This window comes from Procambarus clarkii, chromosome 9 (genome assembly GCF_040958095.1).
Source record: "Procambarus clarkii isolate CNS0578487 chromosome 9, FALCON_Pclarkii_2.0, whole genome shotgun sequence".
Classification (NCBI taxonomy): domain Eukaryota; kingdom Metazoa; phylum Arthropoda; class Malacostraca; order Decapoda; family Cambaridae; genus Procambarus; species Procambarus clarkii.
In genome coordinates, this window is record NC_091158.1 from 21,759,371 (window position 1) to 21,779,406 (window position 20,036).

General features: G+C 48.9%; 1 protein-coding gene across 3 annotated transcripts in view; it reads left to right on the forward strand.

The window, feature by feature from the left end:
* Positions 1-20,036, forward strand: part of Gat (GABA transporter) — a 92,799-nt gene that overhangs the window by 51,857 nt on the left and 20,906 nt on the right. For all 3 annotated transcript variants that reach the window (XM_069321282.1, XM_045755086.2, XM_045755083.2), the window contains exon 2: positions 10,463-11,042. In XM_069321282.1, coding sequence (XP_069177383.1) covers positions 10,754-11,042 — 289 coding nt within the window. In that variant the 5' untranslated portion in view covers positions 10,463-10,753. The remainder of the gene's footprint in view (positions 1-10,462; positions 11,043-20,036) is intronic.

Below are 20,036 nucleotides of genomic sequence, written 5' to 3' on the forward strand. Positions count from 1 at the left end.
ATCATTCTTTGATTCTGGTCTGACGCCTGAACGCGTTTCGTAATGCTTATTATATTTTCAAAGACTAGTTGAGTCTTTGACATTTTCAGTCAAAGACATTTTCAAACTAGTCTTTGAAAATGTAATAAGCATTACGAAACGCGTTCAGGCGTCAGACTAGAAACAAAGAATGAATTTTGAAGAGTTAATTTTTCAATTATCCTCGACAGTGAAGAAAAACATAAGAAATATTGAGAAGATTAGCATTAGAATTATTAATCTTACCCTTTCGGTCATATTCAACAACATATGTTTACAAGAAAGACTGCTACGAAAATATACTAATATTAAACCACTGAAACTATAAGTGTCTAACAGATCTGTAACCGTGTCCATGAAGGACAGTAGAAAATGTCTCTGTGGTGGTTGGTGCTGTACATGTCTGGCCACGTCTGTGGTAGAACATAACAACCCGTTCTCGCAAATTTAATAAGTCAATATTGACTTATTAAATATGTGCATAGGTGACATACTTAACATAATAGATACCCTTAAAAAGATTCATAGAAAACACCAACCTTACCTAACCTACTTAGTATGTTAACATAAGAACATAATGATGCAGCACAACTTATTATGAGGAAGAGGAAGGGAAGGGGGGGTCCTGGGTGGTGTGGCTGGCACCCCCCCTTCCCCCTACTGCTGCACTACCACAACATGACCATCCGGGACCTGGAGTCTTCATGCAGGAACGGAGATAACTTTTAAAGGCACTACGGGCTCACCATAGCCCGTGCTACTTGGAACTGTTTGTTCCAGGTAGCGAATCTTTAACAACAACGGAGATAACTTCCGTGTTCCGTTCATGGTAGTACGACCATCACCTGGCAGGAAGAAAGGGATGAGACCTGGTAATACACGTTCAAACCCTGGTCGAATCATCGTTTGAACCCTGGTCGAATCATCGTTTGAACCTTGGTCGAATCATCGTTTGAACCCTGGTCGAATCATCGTTTGAATCCTGGTCGAATCATCGTTCGAATCTTGGTCGAATCATCGTTCGAACCTTGGTCGAATCATCGTTTGAACCCTGGTCGAATCATCGTTTGAACCTTGGTCGAATCATCGTTTGAACCCTGGTCGAATCATCGTTTGAACCCTGGTCGAATCATCGTTTGAACCCTGGTCGAATCATCGTTTGAACCCTGGTCGAATCATCGTTTGAACCCTGGTCGAATCATCGTTTGAACCCTGGTCGAATCATCGTTTGAACCCTGGTCGAATCATAGAGTGAACACTCTATACCTTCTGTAGACTTTGCAAGAGGTCGTGCTCCCATTCGCAGCTTCCGGTGGGCTGAGTGATGCCACATCAGTAGGTGGGATGGTTGACTACTCGAGTGCCACAAGTGGCCCTCTCAGCCCTGGCACTCGTCACTTGTCACGCAACAACTACAAGAAAACAACACCCCTTCTCTGCCCCCCCTTGGCACTTACACACTCGGGTCTGGAAAAGGTCAATGGCTGCCAGCTGAACCAAATCAAGCCTTTCCTCAAGGCATCTCATGAAAACTTGTCTAAATAAATCGGGGTTAATTTAGCTTTGTTGTGATGCTTGTGAAGGCGGTGCTGGGGGGGGGGGGGAGGGGTAGGATATCGGGGGGGGGGGGGGGGTGAAGGGGGAGCCTAGTTTGGGGGGCTGAGGGAAGAGGTGATTGGTGGTGGGTGAGGTGCTAGCTCTACTGGGATTGGTCGAATAGCAGCAGCAGCAGCAACAGCGTTCTGAATCCACCTCTTGCATCCACCGCTTACATCCACCACTTGCATCCACTTCAGAAGCCATCTGGTGGATGGCTTCTGGAGTGGAGTGGTGGAGCCATCCACCTCTTGGATCCACCTCCTTCATCAGCCCATCCTTCTGTTTAGGAAGAACTTAAAGTAACGATGAGGACCATCGTTCATATGTTAAGGTAAAGGGCACCCTCACCTTCCCCTACACCCACTACACCCTCACCTTCCCCTACACCCACTACACCCTCACCTTCCCCTACACCCACTACACCCTCACCTTCCCCTACACCCACTACACCCTCACCTTCCCCTACACCCTCACCTTCCCCTACACCCACTACACCCTCACCTTCCCCTACACCCACTACACCCTCACCTTCCCCTACACCCACTACACCCTCACCTTCCCCTACACCCACTACACCCTCACCTTCCCCTACACCCACTACACCCTCACCTTCCCCTACACCCACTACACCCTCACCTTCCCCTACACCCACTACACCCTCACCTTCCCCTACACCCTCACCTTCCCCTACACCCACTACACCCTCACCTTCCCCTACACCCACTACACCCTCACCACACCCACTACACCCTCACCACACCCACTACACCCTCACCTTCCCCTACACCCACTACACCCTCACCACACAGCACCAGCATGAACATTCACCTGGTGAAACACAAATTGGAATGAACAAATCCACAAGGGCCGTGATGAGGGTTCGAACCTACGTCCCAGACGCGCTATTGTGAAATAGCGCGAAATCACTCAATTGTGATTTGTGTGTGTAATGAAGTAAGGACGAAGAGGTAGAACAACTTATTGACAGAGCCCGGGTGCACGGGGGGGAAGTGTAAAACCCTGGTTTGTGTCTCGGAGAGGCTGCAGGATCCGTGTGAGGGGTAGATGAACTCCCGGTTGCAATTCTTTTGACCATGTCGTAGCTTAGTCGATTAAGGCGCGTTCAAACCCTCATCACGGCTCTTGTAGACGTTCATTTGATCACGCTATTGTGATTTCTGTGTGTAACAAATTGGAATACTAATTCGTTTTGTCGGGGACAGGATGCCTGTGTATGTAGATACTTTAGGCGTGTATTGAGATGCCCCCAAAATCCAACTCCTGTCCCTCCCCATGATGCAGCCCCACAGTTTACTAACTACCGGGTATTTATTTATTGCTAGGTGAACAGCCGCATTAGGTTAAAGGAAACATACCCAACCATCTCTGTCCCTCGTGGGAATCAAACCCAAGATGTCCGGTTGTGTGTTGAGGAGGACACCAAGTGTACGACGAGAACCCTTAAATAAGAACACAAGATGTCCGGTTGTGTGTTGAGGAGGACACCAAGTGTACGACGAGAACCCTTAAATAAGAACACAAGATGAAGACAAAAACCTGCAAAAGCACTTCAGAGCTCCAAGAATGGTCAAATAAATGGCTAATGAATTTTAACCACAATAAATGCAATACAATGAGAGAGTCTACTTGAAAGCCAAAGTTATTCACTCGAGTGTGCATAACCACGATAGAAGAAAAGATGAGTTAAAGATAAAGCTCCATAGAGAGCTTTCTTTCGCCCTATGCCCCTGTTACCTAGCAGTGAAATAGGTACCTGGGTGTTAGTCAGCTGTCACGGGCTGCTTCCTGGGGGTGGAGGCCTGGTTGAGGACCGGGCCGCGGGGACACTAAAAAGCCCCGAAATCATCTCAAGAAGAGTAGCTCACTCCAGCGGAGCGAGTTACAGGCGGGAAGACCTTGGTGAGGGGCGGCAGTGTGAGGGCTGGGTGTGGGTGCCTCTGTCGCCGGGGGCCAGTGTGTCTCCAGCTTCCGTACAACTGAAGGAGATGAGACGAGAAGTTGTTGGTTTGGAGGTGAGTGACTGGAGGAGAAGTGAGGTAAGGAGGCCACCAGAAGGAGCCAAGGTCGCTCCTCACGGCTGGGGTGTGGGGGGGGGGGAGGCTCGACACCTACCTCCTCCTTCATTCATACTGACACACCCAGAAAATATTCCATTGAGAGATTACTTCCCCCACCTCTCTCTCTCTCTCTCTCTCTCTTTCTCTTTCTCTCATTATCTCGTCTATCTACCATGTGTGTTATCTGCATCACCCCTCCCTCGTCACACACTCACTGCTCGTGCTCCTGACCATTTTCGTCTCTCCTGTCACATCCCCCCCTCTCCCCCGCACACTCCTGAATGATCCCGGTCCGGTGGTGTAATTACTCCACCAGGAAGATCCTCATTATCTCACCCCGATCGGGGCATCAAGGAACCATTCCACACTCTTCCAAAAGAGCCATCCTTCCGGGCCCCCCCTCCCCTTCCTCCCCACCCCACCCCCTCTCTTGCCTCCTACCAAACCCGACCCGTCCTCACCGGACCTGGGTTCCAGGCGCAGGTGTAGACCCAAGACCTACTACCCCTCCTTTTTCTCCCTCTCTCCGGGTCTGCTGGGCCCGCTGGCGTGTGTAAGGGGACACATGGCAGGGGTCGGGTTGCCTGCTGGGAATGCTTTTTTTTTTGTGTGTGTGTGTCGCGAAATGAGATAGTTTGCTCAGTGATGTTGTTGTCTTTGTTTGAGGGGGTAAGGTGGTTCTTAGGGGGAGCACGAGGGTAATGTAAGCCTTCACTGGGGTTTTTATCCGCTGTAATTGTTTTGTGGAGTATTGGGTTGCTACTTTTTCATTTATTTAGTTTGGATCAATGTTTATTTCAGTGGTATAGAATACTCGGCTTCCAACCCAACACATCAATGCATATATATATATATATATATATATATATATATATATATATATATATATATATATATATATATATATATATATATATATATATATATATATAATATATATATATATATATGTCGTACCTAGTAGCCAGAACGCACTTCTCAGCTTAATATGCAAGGCCCAATTTGCCTAATAAGCCAAGTTTTCCTGAATTAATATATTTTCTCTAATTTTTTCCTTATGAAATGATAAAACTACCCATTTCATTATGTACGAGGTTAATTTTTTTTTATTGGAGTTAAAATTAACGTAGATATATGACCGAACCTAACCAACCCTACCTAACCTAACCTAACCTATCTTTATATGTTAGGTTAGGTTTCGTAGCCGAAAAAGTTAGGTTAGGTTAGGTAGGTTAGGTAGTCGAAAAAACATTAATTCATGAAAACTTGGCTTATTAGGCAAATCGGGCCTTGCATAGTAGGCTGAGAAGTGCGTTCTGGCTACTAGGTACGACATATATATATATATATATATATATATATATATATATATATATATATATATATATATATATATATATATATATATAATATGAAGATTAAAGTATTCAGTGAGAATCCACAAGGTCTTCTGTGAACACTATTTTCTTCGAGGATGTGGGTCCCTTTAATTAAACCAGTGGTGGTACCCCTATATATATATATATATATATATATATATATATATATATATATATATATATATATATATATATATATATATATATATATAATATATATATAATTTTGTGTGTAATAGTTTTATCTCTGGTATACCGGGATATACCTTTTCCACGCTTAATGTAAAGTGTGGTGGTATACCTGCCCTTAGAGAACATACCTGGACTATACCTGGAGACAGTTGCAGGAGGTCTACTCCCCGAGCCGGGCCTGAGGTATGCAGGTCCCTGTATACTGTGGTGGTATACCTGGCTTTAGAGACCGGGTTCGATTGCTGGTATACCAGTCTTTAAAGACCACACTGTGATAGTTTACCTGGCTTTACATGTATACTAAACACTTTTTGAGCTACGAAGCACTATAAGGTTATTTATAACATAATAACCTGGAGTTGTAAAGTGTCTCAGCTGATAATACGACTTAATACATGTAAACACAGCCGCCATGTTTGAGGAAAGACGTAGAGGTTTCGCAAGTAATCACATAAATGTTTGAGAAATCTTATCTGTGGTGTCTTACCGTGGAAGGTCGTGTGAAGGTCACAGGGCAGGCTACAAGACACATCCTTATATAGATGGTGTGTGTGTGTGTGTGTGTGTGTGTGTGTGTGTGTGTGTGTGTGTGTGTGTGTGTGTGTGTGTGTGTGTGTGTCTGTGTCTGTAATGGTGGTGCTGGTGTCTGACCACAACAGTCTGGTAAGTCTGTGTGGTCCTTATAACACCAGACACAAGAGCCATTCTCGGCAGGTGCCGTTCCTTCTCCCTCATTATTGTATGATATAATCTTCTCCCTCTTTCCCCTCCCTCACATGGGAGCCGGTCGGCCGAGGGCGAGCACGCTGGACTTATGATCCTGTGGTCCCGGGTTCGATCCCAGGCGCCGGCGAGAAACAATGGGCAGAGTTTCTTTCATCCTATGCCCCCCCTGTTACCTAGCAGTAAAATAGGTACCTGGGTGTTAGTCAGCTGTCACGGGCTGCTTCCTGGGGGTGGAGGCCTGGTCGAGGACCGGGCCGCGGGGACACTAAAAAGCCCCGAAATCATCTCAAGATAACCTACCTCACTTCCTTCACCCTCTCGACCCTGTACACGCATTGCAATACAGGGGGCCATGGTTGATACCTGGTTTATACCTGGTTGATACCTGGTTGATGGGGTTCTGGGAGTTCTTCTACTCCCCAAGCCCGGCCCGAGGCCAGGCTTGACTTGTGAGAGTTTGGTCCACTAGGCTGCACGCTCGCTAGTGAGCCAGACACTTGCCAGATGGGGGCCCCTCGTGGCTGCAGTAAGACAGGGCTGGTGTTTGTGTGAGGGTGGTTTGGTTGTTAGTGTCTTCACCCTCTTATTTTGAGACTTGGGTTGGAGGACAGACTCGTCCTGTTCAGCCCTGCCAGGGAGAGTTTCCTCTCATCCCTGCGACTCGTGTCTACCTCCCGCAGCCTGTCCCTGCATTTCAGTCCCTTCACTTCTGGAACTGGTCTTATAGCACATCTCTACTTTCTCAGAGTGCGTTCTATTTTGTTTGTGGGACAGCCTGCCTGCTATAATACCTCATGCTGTATTTCCCATTTCTCATCTTTTCCCTTCATCTGTTCCTCTCCTGCTTTACTCCCCCCCCCAGCCCTCCCTCTCTCCCCAAAACAAAGGGCTGGACGCTGGTTCGGGCTATATTCGTTCGAACAATTGTTCGAATTCGTTCGACAATTCAGTTACTTATTATTAACATCTTTATTGACAAAATTAATTACAATTTTGCCTAATCTGAGAATTTTGATAGTCTTATTAAAATGAGAATTATGCTGGTATTCACTGTCACGCAGGACAGAGGGTCATACATAAGACAATAGGTGTAAACTGTAGGCTGAAGCACTCTGGTGGGTGTCTTTAAGGGGAGTGGAGGGAGAAGATGTAAATTGTTGGAAGAGTAACTGTCAGGCTCGTGTCAGTCATACTCCACCACCGGTTGTCAGGCTAGTGTCAGTCATACTCCACCACCGGTTGTCAGGCTAGTGTCAGTCATACTCCACCACCGGTTGTCAGGCTCGTGTCAGTCATACTCCACCACCGGTTGTCAGGCTAGTGTCAGTCATACTCCACCACCGGTTGTCAGGCTAGTGTCAGTCATACTCCACCACCGGTTGTCAGGCTAGTGTCAGTCATACTCCACCACCGGTTGTCAGGCTCGTGTCAGTCATACTCCACCACCAGTTGTCAGGCTAGTGTCAGTCATACTCCACCACCGGTTGTCAGGCTCGTGTCAGTCATACTCCACCACCGGTTGTCAGGCTAGTGTCAGTCATACTCCACCACCGGTTGTCAGGCTAGTGTCAGTCATACTCCACCACCGGTTGTCAGGCTAGTGTCAGTCATACTCCACCACCGGTTGTCAGGCTCGTGTCAGTCATACTCCACCACCGGTTGTCAGGCTCGTGTCAGTCATACTCCACCACCGGTTGTCAGGCTCGTGTCAGTCATACTCCACCACCGGTTGTCAGGCTCGTGTCAGTCATACTCCACCACCGGTTGTCAGGCTAGTGTCAGTCATACTCCACCACCGGTTGTCAGGCTCGTGTCAGTCATACTCCACCACCGGTTGTCAGGCTAGTGTCAGTCATACTCCACCACCGGTTGTCAGGCTAGTGTCAGTCATACTCCACCACCGGTTGTCAGGCTAGTGTCAGTCATACTCCACCACCGGTTGTCAGGCTAGTGTCAGTCATACTCCACCACCGGTTGGAGCCAAGTATGGTTCCCGGGAATGTTGAAGTATATAGGCATGTTTCCTTACACCCCAAGGCAGGTAATGGGTACCTTACACCCCAAGGCGGGTAATGGGTACCTTACACCCCAAGGCGGGTAATGGGTTCCTTACACCCCAAGGCGGGTAATGGGTACCTTACACCCCAAGGCGGGTAAAGGGTTCCTTACACCCCAAGGCGGGTAATGGGTTCCTTACACCCCAAGGCGGGTAATGGGTTCCTTACACCCCAAGGCGGGTAATGGGTTCCTTACACCCCAAGGCGGGTAATGGGTACCTTACACCCCAAGGCGGGTAAAGGGTTCCTTACACCCCAAGGCGGGTAATGGGTTCCTTACACCCCAAGGCGGGTAAAGGGTTCCTTACACCCCAAGGCGGGTAATGGGTTCCTTACACCCCAAGGCGGGTAATGGGTTCCTTATACCCCAAGGCGGGTAATGGGTTCCTTACACCCCAAGGCGGGTAATGGGTTCCTTACACCCCAAGGCGGGTAATGGGTTCCTTACACCCCAAGGCGGGTAATGGGTTCCTTACACCCCAAGGCGGGTAATGGGTTCCTTACACCCCAAGGCGGGTAATGGGTACCTGCTAGTTAGGCGAGAGTGGCGGGTTGCATCCTGGCTTGGCCTAGGTGGATAGGCTGAACAGGCTTCTTGTCCCCGACGATGGAAAATAATAAGTTTGGCGTCGCTAGCCACCTTCCACCGGTTGTGTAGGAAGGAGTCGAAGTGGAAGCCGACCTCTTTTTAATACTAGGATCAGTGGGGCTAACCCCAACCCGGCTATGTTGATCACCGACCCTTCATCAGTCAGTATGCAAAGTTGTGTGAGACTGGGCCCCCAAGCGTCTAGCTTCCAATCTCGGACAGACATCGACAGTCTCTCAAGAAGCTTGATAAACATGCAGTTACAAGCATTGAATTACAAAATATTGTTTGACTAGCCAATCCAGAGGCAATCCATCCAAGACGTATTCATGAGTTCAATTAATTGTGTACCTAAAAAAAAAATTCTTCAATAAATGGCAATATTAACGATTAAGCTCTTAACCTGTCCTCGACCTGTGTTCATTCCATCCAGCGTCCGACCCCAAATACCCATTCATCAATTGTAACATGCTATTCATTCAAAATAGGAATTTCTATAAATATACATTAATATTCTTATATATATTAGCATATTGTTCATATTTAAGGGGAGGCTAGGGTTAGGTGTTTAGGTTCTGTTGACAATTACTTGTATATATATATATAGCACGTTGGTGAAGCATTTACATTACGGGCTATTCATGCCCGTGCTACCTCTTGGGTGGCTTAATCTTCATCAATCGTTGGTGAAGCATTTACATTACGGGCTATTCATGCCCGTGCTACCTCTTGGGTGGCTTAATCTTCATCAGTCGAAGCATTTACAGCGTTGAGATTCAAACGGAAGTCATCGGCGAAAAACTATTTGAACGCTATCAGTTGTAAGTCGTGTTTTTTTTTTAAGTATTTTCCATTCATCACCAGGAGGAACAGGGGGGGGGAGGGAGGGCTGGACCAACAACCCTGTTAGTGCCAGTGGTGATGAGGACGAACTACGAGGTCAGGCTGTTTGGCCTCGGCACCAGCGCCAACGCCTGGCGACCTGGGTACGTTCGAACGCTTCGAATTCGTCCGACAATTTAGTGTCTTTTGGCAAGGACTGAGGGGGGGGGAGGGGGAGGAGGAGGGGGGGGGTAGTAGCTTGGACAACAGGTGCAACGCGACAGAAATATTTACACACGTAAAAGAGTCTAAACGGTTGGGTTATTTAAGCGATGTTGACTCCCATCTTAGTCTTGTTCAGAGTAGTGTGTGTGTGTGTGTGTGTCTGTGTGTGTGTGTGTGTCTGTGTGTCTGTGTGTGTGTGTGTGTGTCTGTGTGTCTGTGTGTCTGTGTGTGTCTGTGTGTGTCTGTGTGTGTCTGTGTGTCTGTGTGTGTCTGTGTGTCTGTGTGTGTCTGTGTGTGTGTGTGTGTGTGTGTGTGTGTGTGTGTGTGTGTGTGTGTGTGTGTGTCTGTGTGTGTCTGTGTGTGTCTGTGTGTCTGTGTGTGTCTGTGTGTGTCTGTGTGTCTGTGTGTGTCTGTGTGTGTGTGTGTGTCTGTGTGTGTGTCTGTGTGTCTGTGTGTGTCTGTGTGTGTCTGTGTGTGTGTGTGTGTCTGTGCCTGTGTGTGTCTGTGTGTGTGTGTGTGTGTGTGTGTGTGTGTGTGTGTCTGTGTGTGTCTGTCTGTGTCTGTGTGTGTGTGTCTGTGTGTGTACTTATTTACGTGTATTTTGTTTGTATGTCTGTGTATGTCACGGTTAATACCAACACGGACACACGTACACACACAATATAATATAATATTTGCATTTTTTTTCCTTGAGAAATATGCTCCTTTGAGCATGTAGGAGGTGACCGTTTTGTCAAGTTGGAGATGAAGAGCTAATGCTTTGATTTTCTCTTACAGAAGCGAGTGAGAGTAGCCCCACCGATCGCATGCTGTAAACCTATCCTGGGCCCGGGCGTGGACAGCAGAAGGGCACAGCCCAGCACAGCCCAGCACAGCCCAGCACAGCCCAGCACAGCCCAGCACAGCCCAGCACAGCCTAGCACAGCCTAGCACAGCCTAGCACAGCCGAGCACAGCTGGGTACAGCAGAGCAGCGGAGCCAGCTCCTACCCACACCTGGCCTAGCAGACCCCCGCCCCCGGCAGCCACCATAACAGACGAGGACACAGCCCCGCCGGCCCCCACCGTCATGGAAGGTGACGAGAAGAACAAGAACAAGTCTGCCGGAGGTGGAGCCGGCGGCGAGGGCGGTGGCGGTGGCGGCGGCGGCGGAGGCCTGGAGATGACCCAATACGGCCTGAACGGCACCTCGCCCCAGACGCCCAACGATGCCGGACTGGTGGTCTTCGAGGAGGAAGGTCACCTCGTCCGTGGCGCCTGGAGTAACCACCTCGACTTTATCCTTTCCCTTGTCGGGAACGCCATCGGGATTGGCAACGTCTGGCGCTTTCCCTACCTCTGCTATAAGAACGGTGGAGGTGAGTACGCAGAGAGAGAGAGAGAGTGAGAGTGAGTGAGTGAGAGTGAGTGAGTGTCAAAAGACGTTCTACCTCATACCTGATTTTTAACATTTTCATTGACCATTATTTAGATGGACTCGTCAATCCCTGGAAGACGGCCTAACATTCCAGGTTCCCCCCCCCCTCACCTGCTGCCCAAGGGGCTCTGCTTCTCTCAACTGCTGACACGCGGGGAACGAGAGTGCTCGTGTCCTCTGTATTGATAACAAGAGGAAGGGGGCGATTGAATGAGTGTGTACTACGTAATGGCGATCAATAGAGTGATGAATGGAGCTTAAGGGCCAAAATAAGTGATGAGTGATGCATACGGCCGTTACTAGGTAATGGTTGGCACGAGTATAGCACTGTGTACACGAGGTCACTAAGAGTCAAAAAGTGCGCTGCACTTTTTGACTGATCACCGCGGAGGCGCTGTTTGATGCTACGTCCTCTGATGGCTTGTTAAGTGCGCGAAGAACTGCCCAACAGATAGGAAACAGAGTAACAATGAGAGGAGGGATTTCGGAATGAGATCATCGTAGGTGGAGTTCCAGGAGGCTCAGTGCTGGGACTCGTGGTATTTCCTTGTATACATAAATGATACAGCGGATGAATTTGACTGTGTATTACGGTTTATTGATGAAGCGAAGTTGAAGAGGAACATGGGGTCAGTCGAAGACTGCGGGAAACTTCAGGACTTGAGTAGGTCAGAGTCACGGTCGGCCGGTACACGCACATGGGAACACAGGTGGAAGCCGAGTACCCAAATGAGCCACAGGGACGTTAGAAAGAACTTTTTCAGTGTCAGAGTAGTTAGTAAATAGAATGTACTAGGAAGTGAAGTGGTGGAGGCTGACTCCATACACAGTTTCAAATATATGATAGAGCTCGAAAAGCTCAGGAATCTGTACACCAGTTGATTGACGGTTGAGAGGCGGGAGCAAAGAGCCGAAGCTCAACCCCCGCAAGCACAAGAAGCCGAGTACAACCAGGCGAGTACACAGATAAACATATTACCTTGGAGTGCATAAGATAGTAGACTCACAGAAGTGGGCAATTTCTTCTTTTTAACTTTAAACAGTTTCCCCTCAGATGTAAACAAAGTTGCCGACTAAGGGTTCCAAAGTACCGGGCCAGCGTCTTCCCGCGCCCCGTGACATCCCAACCTGTGTAGGCTTTCTTGAGACGCTCTACTGCCCCCCTCACTTGTTTATTCACCCGTTGTTGTTTTGTTTTTGTAGTTTTTGCTTGTCTATCGTTGTGTAACGTCTCGTTTTTCCTGGGGGCTATTTACTGGGGGCAGTTTAAGTGTGTGGGCGTGCGGGGTGTGGGCGTGAGGGGTGTGGGCGTGAGGGGTGTGGGCGTGAGGGGTGTGGGCGTGAGGGGTGTGGGCGTGAGGGGTGTGGGCGTGAGGGGTGTGGGCGTGAGGGTCGTGAGAGGGTACCATTCTGTCGCCCTTATCGTGGGAGGCCCAAGTTATCATCCACTTCGATTTTTCCTTCCGGGCCAAGTCTGCATGAAGAGTTCAGATTGCATCACTGGTGAGAGTATAGTCCGTGTATGGAATTGAACGCGCTTTGACGTGAGCGCGGACAGGGATGGTATGTCCGCGTGGGTCTTGTGTGTGCGTTCACATTCACCTAGTTGTGCTTGCGGGGGTTGAATTCTGCTCTTTCGGTTCCTCTGTGTGTGTTCGTGCTTGCTTGCGTGCGTGAGGGAGGCTGGGATGGTTGGAGAGGGGGGGGGGGAGTTACAGTATCCCCCCCCCCCTTCCCCGGTCATGAAGAGTGACGGGACGTGATTAGTGAGAGGCCAGGAGGGGGGGGGGGTGAGGGAGGGGAAGGGAGAGGTAACCCATCCCAGCCCTCGCTCCCAAGTACACACTCACGCGTCATAATCTCTCGCTATAATCCTCATTTCTACCAAATTTCTCTTCACCCGTACCGCTTCAACGTCTTAATTCTCATAGGGAGCTGCTTGAGACCTGTTCGTACGGGTCTGTAGCACACTATCACTCTGCATCACTCGCTAACACACGCCACTGTACACAGATATTAGAAAGAACTTTTTTAGTGTCAGAGTGGTTGACAAATGGAATGCATTAGGAAGCAATGTGGTGGAGGCTGACTCCATACACAGTTTCAAGTGTAGATATGATAGAGCCCAATAGGCTCAGGAACCTGTACACCTGTTGATTGACGGTTGAGAGGCGGGACCAAAGAGCCAGAGCTCAACCCCCGCAAACACAGTTAGGTGAGTACACGCTACTACACAACCGTCCTCCTAACAGAGGGCCGCATTTTCACGTACTCTCTTCCTAAGACCAAAAATTGTCTACTAGAAAATGGAAGCGGCTCGCGAAATTCACATACTGTCCCGTTTTTTGTTTTGTCTCCTCTGGTAGGTTAGGATACGGGCACTATAGTACGACAGTTTCTTGACGTTGGGAAACCTTAGGAAGACGGGCTGATACACAACCACATCCCGCCAGAACCCTTTTCTTAGAACTCTACAATTACTCTATCCCAGAGAATAGCCTCATAATCTCTCCAGAGCATGATCTATCTTCTTGAGGTTATCTTGAGATGTTTTCGGGGCTTTTATTAGTGTTCCCGCGGCCCGGTCCTTGACCAGGCCTCCACCCCCAGGAAGCAGCCCGTGACAGCTGACTTAACACCCAGGTACCTATTTTACTGCTAGGTAACAGGGGCATAGGGTACACTCTTGATAGTGAGAGCTAACAAATTTCCTGCAAGAATACGGAAGTTTCTAAGTATGCTGTGGTGGGTCTGGATGCTGACAGAGCCTCAACCTTCAACCCAAACATAGCAGCAACGTCAGTCATTACACTCCCCTAAGTGTACACTCTACTTCTCTTACACCTCTAAATCTTACCTTATTCCCAGACCCCTCTGCTGCATGCACTTTTTCCCCTTTTCCCCTCATCCTTGAACTTCCATAGATTTGTCTCCACCCAAATCCTCACATGGCTCTATCCCTACCCTAGACCCTAATCCGCACACGGGTTGATCCCTAAACCCTACCCAAATTCCCTTACTCGTCCTCACAGCTTTCAATCCACCCCTCAACCCATCACGATCTCCGCTCCACTCCCTAATCTATTTTATCATGCCATTTATGTTGACCAGACCACACACTAGAAATTGAAGGGACGACGACGTTTCGGTCCGTCCTGGACCATTCTCAAGTCGATTGTGACCATTCTCACAATCGACTTGAGAATGGTCCAGGACGGACCGAAACGTCGTCGTCCCTTCAATTTCTAGTGTGTGGTCTGGTCAACATACTTCAGCCACGTTATTGTGACTCATCGCCTGCATGCCATTTATTCCGTTCACCAGTCTGTTCTTCTCTACCAAAATTACACTTACAACTCACACTTATACACTTACAACTTACAAAATCACACTTAAAGAAGACCAGTAGACCAGTATCATCTAAGCTAAGAGTTCCGAATTCAGTGAAATTGATAAACAAAAAATCAGCCGACACGGTGTACTGTGAAGGTTTGGCGGTGCTAGACTTGATTGATTGATGAGGATTAAGCCACCCAAAAGGTGGCACGGGCATGAATAGCCCGTAAGTGGTGGTGGCCCTTTTGAGCCATTACCAGTATCAATAGATGATACTGGAGATCTGTGGAGGTGCGACTGCACCCTGCGTGACGGGAGATGTCTCCCGTGGTGATAGACTCGAAACGGATCGGATATATGACAAGGTACCCATGATACAAGGTTAATTAAGATGGAAGTGGAGATGGGAGACGAGGTGATTGTGGGGGAAGGGGGGGGGAAAGGGGAAGGAAAGTTTTAGCATGAGATAAAGAGGCAGTCACAGCTTGACTCAGGTGCACGACGTTTGCCTTACGACCGGACTTAGCAGTGGAGGCGAGGTGTCGGGTGGTGTCGACAACCAACCCGTCCTCGACTCAAATCCATTACATTCAGCGGTCAACCCCACAGACGCATTCATAAATTTTTACATGCTGTTCATTCAAAACGGGAATTTTCTCAAATATAAATTAATATTATAATATATTAGCATATTGTGTATATATAGGCATAGGATAGGTTAGGTGTTTAGGTTCTGTTGGCGATTATTTGTATTTGTAGTACGTGGGTGAAGCATTTATAAGCGTTGTGATTCGAACAAAATTCGTCAGTGAAGGCACTTGTTCCGGATATGTTCGAACGTCAGCAGTTGTGAGTCGTGTGTAAACCGCTTTTCATTCATAAACAGCTGGGGTTTGGCGGGTGCATGGAATCACTTTTGGATCTTTGTTTGGAGGACGGGCTGCACAACCAGCCCGTCCTCCAAACAAAGATCCAAAAGTGATTCCATGCACCCGCCAAACCCCCTGTTTATGAATGAAAAGCGGTTTACACACGACTCACAACTGCTGACGTTCGAACATATCCGGAACAAGTGCCTCACTGACGACTTTTGTTCGAACCACAACGCTGTAAATGCTTCACCCACGTACTACAAATACAAATAATCGCCAACAGAACCTAAACACCTAACCTAACCAATGCCTAAATATGCACAATATGCTAATATATTATAATATTAATTTATATTTGAGAAAATTCCTATTTTGAATGAACAGCATGTTAAAATTTATGAATGTGTCATTGATGGTTGACCACTGGATGGAATGGACGTGGTCTGAGGACGGGTTGGAATAGACACATCGCCATAGCAGCATGTACAACACTCCCCAATAGGAAGAAAACCCGCTGGGTTATTCATCTTGTCTCAGCTGGAGGTGTGATGGTAATTAAGCACCTTTTGTGAATTTTGACTCCACTAAGAGCAGAAATTAAATAAAAACGGAAGTTAGTTGGGCTCTTCCCCCGTCCCCACTGAGGGGAGGAGAAGAGTCCAGGAGGTTGTGAAGGTAGAGGCTGACTATGTGTAGATCAGTTACAGAGGTGCTCTACACGGGAGACATCTCCCGTCACGCAGGGTGCAGTCGCACCTCCACAGATCTCCTGTATCATCTCTTGATACTGGTAATGGCTCAAAAGGGCCACCACCACTTACGGGCTATTCATGCCCGTGCCACCTCTTGGGTGGCTTAATCTTTATCAATCAGATGCTCTAGGTCATTAGATGAATGTCGAGGGCAGGGGGGGGGTCGGGTAATTTGTTGTGTTGAAGATGATTGTGTGTGTGTTTCTGGGTGTGCTTAGGGTGTTGAGGAAGACTAGCGTAGTTGATATGGTAGGTGAGGGGTTAGTTGTCTTACCCCTGGCGTGTACCGGACCACAGTGAGCGCCGAGGCGGTCGCCCACCCATGCAGGGTTCACTAGTGGACAAGCCGTGCCCATGGGTGCCAGGGATGAGGGAGGGTGACCAGGGGGTGGGTGGTGGCCGCCCCGTGGGAGGAGAGACAGGGGGGGGGGGGAGAAGCACTCAAGTACCGGGAGAAACAATTGTCGGGTGACAGTGAGATGACCACCAGAGTGACGGCTCCGACCCTACTTCCCGCCTCCACCTTCCGCACCTCCTCTCGTCACCTTCCGCACTTCTCTCCCCCTTTCCCATGCCCCTCTCTGCCTCCCTCGGCACCCTTCCACCCCTACTGCGCCTTCCCCGCCAGGAGTGATATACTCGCCTTTGCATACCTGAAGAACATACAGGAATTGAAAAATTAGCTCAAAAGGGAGGTTATCTTGAGATGATTTCGGGGCAGCCTTCCCAGCCTTGTCTAGTAAGGTCACTCCCCCTTATGCGTGAGTAAATGAGACCAGTATACGTTAGAGGCCGTAAGAGAAGCGGGCAGGCCGTAAGAGAAGCGGGCAGGTCGTAAGAGAAGCGGGCAGGCCGTAAGAGAAGCGGGCAGGTCGTAAGAGAAGCGGGCAGGTCGTAAGAGAAGCGGGCGGACAATCGCGGGCGTGGTAAGACTTCCCGCGCAAATGGTTTGCCGCCACATTTGAATAACGAGTAACCAATACCAAGGCGGGACAGATTTAACGGAAACTACTGATGGACCTTGACTGGCGTCTCTTCCCAGGCTCGTGTCCCCTCCAGCTGGGCCAATATTATTTACAAATGACTTTATGATCGTGAGTGATCTATATAACCACGGCAGTCTCCGTGGTGTAGTGGTAAGACACTCGCCTGGCGTTCCGCGAGCGCTATGTCATGGGTTCGTATCCTGGCCGGGGAGGACTTACTGGGCGCAATTCCTTAACTGTAGCCTCTGTTTAACGCAACAGTAAAATGTGTACTTGGATGAAAAAACGATTCTTCGCGGCAGGGGATCGTATTCCAGGGACCATAGGATTAAGGACTTGCCCGAAACGCTACGCGTACTAGTGGCTGTACAAGAATGTAACAACTCTTCTATATATCTCAAAAAAAAAAAAAAAAAAAAAAAAAAAAAAAAAATAACGTTAGTGAATGCTTCTATATAGTCGGGATATTCTACAGTCTAAGGGAAAGTGTGCAGCGTTCAACTTTCCTTTTGTTTCTAATGCTCATGTTTGAGTTTGTGCTTGTTTAGTATACGTAGGTAAGACGGTATCTTCTTGAGGTTATCTTGAGATGATTTCGGGACTTTTTAGTGTCCCCGCGGCCCGGTCCTCGACCAGGCCTCCACCCCCAGGAAGCAGCCCGTGACAGCTAACTAACACCCAGGTACCTATCTTACTGCTAGGTAACAGGGCATAGGGTGAAAGAAACTCTGCCCATTGTTTCTCGCCGGCGCCTGGGATCGAACCCAGGACCACAGGATCACAAGTCCAGCGTGCTGTCCGCTCGGCCGACCGGCTCCACTCGGCGAAACGGACGCGAATGTCTTATCTGGAACAGTCTACGGAACAAGATCTGACTCTTGGGCTCCGCCTCCTGTCTATTGGTGCCTGGTTCCAGTTCCAAGGCGTACTTCATCTTTAAACTGAAGATAGAGGTGATTATCTTGAGATGATTTCGGGGCTTTTTTTTTAGTGTCCCCGCGGCCCGGTCCTCGACCAGGCCTCCACCCCCAGGAAGCAGCCCGTGACAGCTGACTAACTCCCAGGTACCTATTTACTGCTAGGTAACAGGGGCATTCAGGGTGAAAGAAACTTTGCCCATTTGTTTCTGCCTCGATAGCCACATTTTCTCTTAAGTGAATTCAACTTGCAGTCTCCAGAGGAGAAAATGTTAGATTCCAGATCTTCTGGATCTTCTGGACTGGAGTATTTTAGTAATTGGCGATGCGGGTGTGCCTTTATGAGCAGGAATTGTTAATGGTTTTAGTAGAATGGACATTTGATGACTGGAAATGAAAAGTGTTCTCTGAACTCTCTTGTTCATCTTGTTCGTGTTCTCTCTGAACTTGTCTGGAACTCTGGTGACAATGATGAGCCAGCTCACGACGACTAGGTCCTCTGACAAGTGGTGTCGATTGTCTTCTCAATAATTATCTCAGAGCTGATGCACTTCATTCATTAATAACAAGTGCCATTTTTTATGGTGAAATGATAAGGATGTATCTAGGACCTTGGTAGCTAGAGGTGGCTAGCTACCACCACCACCACAAGGGGTGGTGGTAGCGGTGGTGGTAGCCCTTGTTGGCAGCGGTGGTGGTAGCCTTTGTTGGTAGCGGTGGTGGTAGCCCTTGTTGGCAGCGGTGGTGGTAGCCCTTGTTGGTAGTGGTGGTGGTAGCCCTTGTTGGTAGCGGTGGTGGTAGCCCTTGTTGATAGTGGTGGTGGTAGCCCTTGTTGGTAGCGGTGGTGGTAGCCCTTGTTGATAGTGGTGGTGGTAGCCCTTGTTGGTAGTGGTGGTGGTAGCCCTTGTTGGTAGTGGTGGTGGTAGCCCTTGTTGGTAGCGGTGGTGGTAGCCCTTGTTGATAGTGGTGGTGGTAGCCCTTGTTGGTAGCGGTGGTGGTAGCCCTTGTTGGTAGCGGTGGTGGTAGCCCTTGTTGGTAGTGGTGGTGGTAGCCCTTGTTGGTAGCGGTGGTGGTAGCCCTTGTTGGTAGCGGTGGTACGATCTGTAGAGAGAGGGCTGCTAAACAACCCGTCCTCCTAAGATTTCCCAACGTCTAGAAAGTGACCTACTAAAGTGGGCCTTATCCTAACCTACCAGAGGACCCAAAACAGAAAACGAGACAAATTTAAATTTTTTAAATTTTGCCCCGTACGTCAATTTCGCGAGCCGCTACCATTTCTAGTACGACAGTTTTTGGCCTTAGGTAGAGTGTACGTCAAAATGCGACGTTCTATTAGGAGGACGGGTTGTATGCTGAGCGACTCTTTGTCAGCACCGGCTGCTCAGGCAATGTCTTCAGCAAGAAGAGTTCGATTCCAAGAGGCGCACAACCTGTCCTACCAGTTGAGAGGCGGGACCAAAGAGCAAAAGCTCAACCCCTCCCACAAGCACAACTAGGTAAGTACAACCTGGTGCCTTTGCCCTTGGACCAACGGATCGCTTACTGCAGCCTCTTCCAAGCAACCTTCCCAACCTGTCCTCCTGAATAGTACATCGTATTTTGAAGTATAAATCCCCCCAACGTCAAAATAAGTTGTATTGTGAATCACAGCGGCTCACAAAATTGACGGGCTGTCCCCTTTTCTATTCGTAGGTCATCGGTTAGGTTAGGTTTGAGTACATGTTACTTGTGACGCCGTGAAGACTCGCGAGGACAGCGGCGACGGGGACCTGGAGCCTCCGAGGGGAAGTCTGCTGGCTTCTACCAGCAGACAGGATACACAGCGGAACACGGCTCTTATGTAAAGTACCCGCGGACGGCCTCCTGTGGACGGCGCTCTGGGGACGGGCGCTTGTGGACGGCCCCTGAGGATGGCCCACTATGGACGGCGCCCTGGGGACGGCGCCCTGGGGATGGCCCCGCTATGGACTGCCCCTGTGAACAAATCCTGTGGACGGCACCTATGGACAAACCCTATGGATAAGAAATGTAGACAGCATTTCCCCCCTCCCCCCCGCTCCACCCCACCTCAC